This window comes from Volvox carteri, assembly GCF_000143455.1.
Source record: "Volvox carteri f. nagariensis unplaced genomic scaffold VOLCAscaffold_107, whole genome shotgun sequence".
Classification (NCBI taxonomy): Eukaryota; Viridiplantae; Chlorophyta; class Chlorophyceae; order Chlamydomonadales; family Volvocaceae; genus Volvox; species Volvox carteri.
The window spans coordinates 891-8,413 of record NW_003307650.1 but is presented as its reverse complement, the minus strand read 5'-3'; the positions used below and the strand labels follow the sequence as shown (position 1 = coordinate 8,413).

The 7,523-nt window shown below is 58.8% G+C and overlaps 1 protein-coding gene across 1 annotated transcript; it reads right to left on the bottom strand.

The window, feature by feature from the left end:
* Positions 1–740: 740 nt before the first annotated feature.
* VOLCADRAFT_108336 (uncharacterized protein) lies at positions 741–3,732 on the bottom strand (the record flags this gene model as incomplete). Its single annotated transcript, XM_002958781.1, has 3 exons — positions 3,096–3,732; positions 2,409–2,590; positions 741–901 (listed from the first exon to the last, which is right to left on the bottom strand). The coding sequence occupies exons 1-3, from the start codon at positions 3,452–3,454 to the stop codon at positions 741–743; spliced, it is 702 nt and encodes a 233-aa protein (XP_002958827.1). The 5' UTR covers positions 3,455–3,732.
* Positions 3,733–7,523: the final 3,791 nt, after the last annotated feature.

Sequence of the window (7,523 nt, the reverse complement as noted above, 5' to 3'; positions counted from 1 at the left end):
GGGCCGGAATCCCGGAATTTGACCTCATGAATTCCCAAGCAAATCCGGGTCAAATCCCAACGGGATTTGAGGATTTGACCCGAAAATAATAATTGGTGACAAAAGCGCTTGAACGACACGTGCGGTGAATTGGTAAAGTTTCTTCCACTTTAACATTGCCCATGTTATCTACAGGTTCACCAAGAACGTTAAAAATGCGCCCAAAACAATAAGCAATATAATGGTCATGCAAAGATTTCCTCGGGGCTGGAATTTGACACATTTGAGGATTTGAACCCCCCAAAACAATTATCATCATGCAACATGGCCATGCAAACAATTCCATGCGCAGCCGTTACAATATATTGCATATCTTCGAGCGGCATGTTATGCTCGTGCCAGTCAGTCCTCGCGCCGCATGCCTTCAAACATTTACGTAGACTTTTACTATTAGAGTTATTCCTCCAAAGCCGGCGCTCACCGCAAAGAGCGATGTCAGACAGCGGCGATGGACAACCCAGAGGTGCGAATTTACTTTTCAGCTTGGACGCCAAGGGGCCTCCACAGGCAACGGATTATGCATAGCGAAGATGTAGGATTAGCTCATCAAGATAGCAACGATGACTGCGTTATTATGCAGAAGTGATGGACCTTACGCGAGATGGTGCCGACCGACCCCCACTGGGACGCCGCCGACTGAATAACGGAGCCGCTGTGAGCACGAATAGGTGCTTATGCACATTGGAAGGTCTTAGTACAGTTCACAGGCTTGCGCGGGAGGGCTCCATGCAGCGGGTTACACAGGCCAAGAGTGGACATGACCGCCAACCAAGGTAACCGCACGAGCATGCCATGCCCGGCCAGTGGTCCCTCGCGTCCATGCAACAACGGCACTGGATCTTCACGACGATACGCCATGGACCTGACGGGTGGGTTGCATCCGCAACATCCAGCAGAGGGTCTTGTGTGGCGCGCTCGACCGCATTTACCGTGGGCGCATTCCGTTCGCCACGTGGCTGGATGTTGCACCCATGCGAGATGCGCTACCGCGGCGCGTGCGTCCATCCCACTGGCGCAACGGGACGGTCCGCAGTGAGCTGGTCACGCATGAGACCCAGCAAGTAGCATGGCCATTGGCCCAGTGCCAATTGGCCCCTGGCTGCCATGAAGCACCGTGTCTGTCTGTTGCAACTTGGTAAAAGACGGCACCGCCTGCGGTCCCGGCTGCTGGTTCTGTGTGAGCATCGCCTGTTGCTGCTGTATGAGTTGGTGGAGGTGCAGGAGTGCGGGGCCTGTTTGCAGCTGGGGCCGCAGCTGGGACGGCGGCAGCAGTGGCTGGGGCAACGCCACCCTGCCCTGCACCTCCGTAGCCCAACGCCGCTCTCCCCTGTGCCGCCGTAGTCCAACGCGGCCCTCCCCTGCGCCCCCCTCGCCCAACGCCGCCCTCCCCTGCGGCCCCCTAGCCCAGCTTCGCCCTCCCCTGGGGAGGGTGGTGCTGCGCTGGGCGGCGCAGGGGAGGGCGGCGTTGCGCTGGGTGGTGCAGGGGAGGGCGGCGTTGCGCTGGGCGGTGCAGGGGAGGGCGGCGCTGTGCTGGGCGGCGCAGGGGAGGGCGGCGTTGCGCTGGGCGGTGCAGGGGAGGCCGGCGCTGCGCTGGGCGGCGCAGGGGAGGGCGGTGTTGGTTGGGCAGTCCAGGGGAGGGCGGCGCTGTGCTGGGCGGCGCAGGGAGGGGCGGTGTTGCACTGGGCGGCGCAGGGGAGGGCGGCGTTGCGCTGGGTGGCGCAGGGGAGGGGCGGTGTTGCGCTGGGCAGTGCAGGGGAGGGCGGCGCTGTGCTGGGCGGCGCAGGGGAGGGTGGCGTTGCGCTGGGCGGCGCAGGGGAGGGCGGTGTTGCGCTGGGCGGTGCAGGAGAGGGTGGCGTTGCGCTGGGCGGCGCAGGAGAGGGCGGTGTTGTGCTGGGCGGTGCAGGGGAGGGCGGCGCTGCGCTGGGCAGTGCAGGGGAGGGCGGTGCAGGGGAGGGCGGTGCTGCGCTGGGCGGCGCAGGGGAGGGCGGCGTTGCGCTGGGCGGCACAGGGGAGGGCGGCGCTGCGCTGGGCGGTGCAGGGGAGGGCGGCGTTGCGCTGGGCGGCGCAGGGGAGGGCGGCGCTGCGCTGGGCGGCGCAGGGGAGGGCGGTGTTGCGCTGGGCAGTGCAGGGGAGGGCGGCGCTGTGCTGGGCGGCGCAGGGGAGGGCGGTGTTGCGCTGGGCGGCACAGGGGAGGGCGGCGTTGCGCTGGGCGGTGCAGGAGAGGGTGGCGTTGCGCTGGGCGGCGCAGGAGAGGGTGGCGCTGCGCTGGGCGGTGCAGGGGAGGGCTGTGCTGTGCTGGGCAGGGCGGTCCAGGGCAGTGCAGGCGCGGGGTGGGGCGGGAATCGGAACAAGGCAGAGGTGCCACCCACCTTCTTGTGGGTCTGGGTTCAATTCCCAGGTGTCCCCAAATGTTATGACCCATGTTACATACACAACATACACACATATGTCCGTGAAGACATGAGCACACAGGCAGAGGGCACACACACAAACAAACACAAAGGATGGAGGGAAGGGCAAGGGAGAGCAGGGGACAGCAGAGGACAAGGCACTGAAGGGCAGAAGGGAGGGCAGATGGGAGGGGAAGGGAGGATGACTTTGGGAGGGCGGAATAAGAGTGAGAAAAGGTATTGTGGAGGGTCGGGGGTGGAGGGAGGGAGAGATGGTGCGCCACGCATTTCTCCCTTCTTTCACACCCCGGAGGACAAAACAGCCACACGGCTCTATGGGGCCGGAGGCTTCAGTGTTATTAGCATTTGCATCATTCGCGCCCACACGAATCCCCCAGGGTCCCTGTCGTATTTAGCCGGTGGCTTCCCCGTTCGTTTGACTGGACATTCATAGGAGAGTCATCACACACAACCTGCAGAGGCACACAAACGCGCGGCACGCTAAAGCCCGCCATGAAGCCTGTAATTTATTTAACTTCTGGAGAGACACCCCCAGAGTCCCGGATGGGCAGTGGCAGGTGTTATGTCGTGTGCGGGGTTTTTAATTGTTAGGATGTTGTGCACAACACATGGGTGAGGCGCTCTTGCTGTGTTGTTTCGCCTCACCCCACAGCCTTCACCACACAGCCTCTGGGGGTCAGTTGTTTTTTCAAACACGCCACGTGACGCCACCACACGCCGCCCTGATTCATTTGGAGGATACAATATCCGAATGTGTCAGAATGTCTCGACGACGCCGGGGTTAAGGGGGATGCATTTGCAATACGTCCAAAACATGATACACGTCGGATGCATGCAATGTGATATAGGATGTGGGGTACGTTTAGACTCTTTTTATAGGACAGAGGGCGCAGAGTCGTCCAGCTGTGGAGGGCTGGAGAGAGGTGCCGTGGGGGACTCTTTTTAACATCTTTTACACAAAAGCTATTGTGGAGGAACGCGCATTTTTGTGGGTAGGAATGCATGTGTTTTGTCTTCTCCCACTTGTGGTGGTGTAAGTTGTTTTGAGCCGCACCACCCTGTGGCGCGCAAGTGAGATTTTGTGCACACGCAGCTGCAGCTGCGTGTGTGCATGTGCATGCGTTCGAACTGTATATTCGTTGCCGACCCGTGGGTTTCTCTCTGCCCCGACGCTCCCTGTGGCGCCCTGCTTCCCGTATGCTAGTTTTAGCACGTGTGGAACAACTTGCAGAACGATAGGCGGGGCACTCGTACGATCACCAACCGGGTAAAGCGACCATTCAACGGGTAAAACGGGTAAAGCGACCATTTGACGCCTAGCTGCCTCTCAATCCCGGGGATGCTGTCCGCGACCCTTGCGAGTGAGATGGTTATCCCATATGAAGAAAACGTACAGTTCGTATTCGTTTTCTTGCCTAATTGTTGCACGTGCCGGTTCAGTTCATCTAGGGTACCTGATTGAGCCTTTCGGCGTTTGTTGGCCCGTCCATCGCCGCTGTCTGACATCGCTCTTTGCGGTGAGCGCCGGCTTTGGAGGAATAACTCTAATACTAAAAGTCTACGTAAATGTTTGAAGGCATGCGGCGCGAGGACTGACTGGCACGAGCATAACATGCCGCTCGAAGATATGTAATATATTGTAACGGCTGCGCATGGAATTGTATGATGATAATTGTTTTGGGGGGTTCAAATCCTATATTGCATGATGATAACTGTTTTGGGGGGTTCAAATCCTCAAATGCGTCAAATTCCAGGCCCGAGGAAATCTTTGCATGACCATTATATTGCTTATTGTTTTGGGGGGTCAAATCCTCAAATCCCGTTGGGATTTGACCCGGATTTGCTTGGGAATTCATGGGGTCAAATTCCGGAATTCCGGCCCCGTGAGGCCTGTGTTGCATAACAAATTGCGGGTACTGCTAAAGTTGCAAGTCGCAAGTCGCAAGTCGCAAGTCGCAAGTCGCAAGGAACACGCAAAATTTCTATATGAAATTCTATATACGCGAATACGTACGTGAACCACGCCTGTAGGGTGTAAACAGATAGCATTTGCGGCGTCCGCGTCTGCGGGCTATGGCCGATCGCAGGCGTAACTATGCTGAAGTGGCTTGCGGCCTATGTGGCTTCGTCTGTCTGAGCAGTTCAATGTAGCTGTCTGAGCAATGCAATGTAGCTGTTCATACGCACAAGCTCACTCAGGCCTCATCTAGTTCTTATCAGTATTTGCTTAATGTATCTCATCAAGTTCTTAGCAGTATTTGCTTATGGGCCTTCTGGTGGGGTTCCGAGGACTTTCGCCAATCGGGGAGTCTAATTGCAAATTCCCCTGTGGTTGCGGGTTCTGAGCCTGCCCTTGGATTTGCTTTTGGATGTCTAGGTGACTTGTGTTGTCTGGTCTGGGTGGGAGTCTTGTTTGCCCTCATCGTATCAGGTGCAGTGCACGGCCTGCTGGCCCGCTGGCTGTACTCTTTGTGTGTTGGAGCCCACTGTAACCACACTGCCTCGAGGCATCCCTAGCCCCGGCGGTGGACTGATAGGAACTAGCCTAGTCCGCACAAATTCCACACAAGTGTGGGGGTGTCCGTAAGAGCTGGGGGGCCCATGGGCGGTAAATTGGGCGGTTACATGGTCAGGGATGCGACTGTATGTAAGGTTTTGCAGTTCGTTAGCGCGCGCTTCTGAGACCATGTCGAAACTTCGGAGCTAGTGGAGCTTGATCCTGTGGTTCTCCGTGTGAGACAATGGCGCGCTATTATGACTATTTAAGCGGACCATTTTATGAACATTGTAAGTCTAAGTTGATATTGAAAAGCCCGATCTTCTGTGCTTACACAAGTATATCGGCCAGTAAAGTCAGCTTGCACTTCCCAGTTGTTAGGAGCGGCCTGGTTCCCTTTCAATTGGTATCAGAGCCTAGGTGATCCTCCTCGCCGAGCTCTTCATCGTCGTCGCCATCGTCTTCGTCGTCATCGCGCCATCGCGCCATCGCGCCATCGTCTTCGCCTTCATCACTTCGTCTTCGTCTTCGCCCTCATCACTTCGTCTTCGCCCTCATCACTGGTCACTTCGCCCTGGTCACTTCGTCTTCGCCCTGGTCACTTCGTCTTCGCCCTGGTCACTTCGTCTTCACCCTGATCACTTCATCCTCGCCCTCGTCACTTCGTCTTCGTTCTCTTCACCTCTTCAACAACCATGTCTCTCTCGAACGAGTTCCCGTTTCCACCTTCCTTTCCTGCCGCCACCGACCCCGCGCCCGCGCCCGTGGCGCCCCCCACCACGTCCGAAGCCGCTCTCCCCTGGGATAGAATCTCAGAAGTCGCCACACATGCTGCTGTACGAGCCTTAGAGAATCGTTCGTCAAACAACCAGCGCGGACCAGCCCCCCGATTCAACCCCACGGCCAAGGACGCCGACCTCGCTTCGTGGGCCAACCGCCTACGTCTCCACTTTACAGTATGCGGTTTGCATGAAGACAGTGCGCCTGCTGTCGCCATCGCCCTTTCCGCCATCGAAGGACCTACCCTCGACACCCTCCTCCTCCTCCACCAACGTACCCCCTTCACTTCCTTAACTGCGGTCCTTCAAGCGCTAACGCCCCTCGCGCCCAGACCCGATCGCCTCCTCCAGGCACAGATCAGCATGGACACCATTCGTCAAGGCTCAGGCCCGAACTCCCTGGTGTCGTACGTGGCCGCTTTCGGACGCCTCATGGGCGACCTCCCTCACCGTCACGAACTCGATCACGTCTTCCACTTCGCAAAAGGTCTCAACAGGGACCTCCGCGAGGAAGTCTACGCAAGGCTTCCTCAGTACGGCACCGATGTAACCCTGCAAATCATCATCGACCTGGCGATGGGCATCTTTTCCGGGCGCCACAATGCTCATCTCATCGACTACAACACCGCGCCACGCAGCTCCCGAGACGTCCGCCGGGACGACCCTATGGACCTAACCGCCAACGTTTACTCCACCACGCCGCACCACAGCAACTCACCTCTTCCGAGCGGCGTCAAAACCATCGGAGTCCCCTACAACTTGCGCCTCCAGCGCATGGCCCAGCACGTCTGCCTACAGTGTGGTGACGAGTCGCACGCCAAGGAACACTGCCCGGAACTTCGTCGCCTCCTGGCAGCAACCACCATCTCCCAACCCAACTCCTCCCGCCAGCACTCCTTTCAGGGTGCTAACAATAGCCGCAAGCCGCCCCGCTCGCCTGCCCGCTCGCCTGCCCGCTCGCCTGCCCGCTCGCCCTCCCGCTCCTCCGCGTCCTCCGCCTCCGAGGATCGACGTTCACGCAGCCACCGCCAATACGACAACCACAGCCATCGCGGTCGTTCTCCCTCCCGCCTCAGTAACAGCTCCCACGGCCGCCGCTCCCAGCACATCAGCGACAAATCCCCTACCCGCTCCCGCTCCCCAGGCCCCCGTTAAATCGGCTCTTAGGCCGTCGTCGGCAGAAACGGTCAGCCACAGCCTGCCGACGTCGTCTGCTGTGCACTCGTCCGAAACCGCGTGCAACGTTCAACGTCTAGCTCAAATCGTCCGCAAGCCTGCCCGCCCTGTTGGTCGCAAGCGTGCTCGCGCAGCTGCAGCCTCGACATCGAAGGGAGCATGCCAGGCAAGCAACGATTGGAAAATCGCGCGATCGCTTTTTCTTGAATACGATTCACAGTACGGCCCGTTTACCGTCGATGCCTACTGTGATGACCTCGGCCTAACTGCACAGCTCTCGCCCTTTTTCTCACCGTCCCGACCTTTCCTATCGACCGACATCGAAGGAGAGTGCGTATGGATGGTGCCACCTGTCGACAACGCCTCCACCATCGTCGCCCGCTACCTCGATGCCAAGACCGCCAGCCCCAACACCTCTGCCATCATTGTCCTACCCGATCGTCCACAAGCCCCTTGGGCCCCCCTCATCCGCCACATGACCATCGTCCGCCGCTTCCCTGCCGGCGCCCAGATCGTCTGCCGCCCCACCACTTCAGACCCGTCCAGGTATGGAGAACCGGGTCCCAGCCCTTGGCCTGTAGTAGTCCTCCACGATCCACCATCGTCAGCCCCCTTTACTCT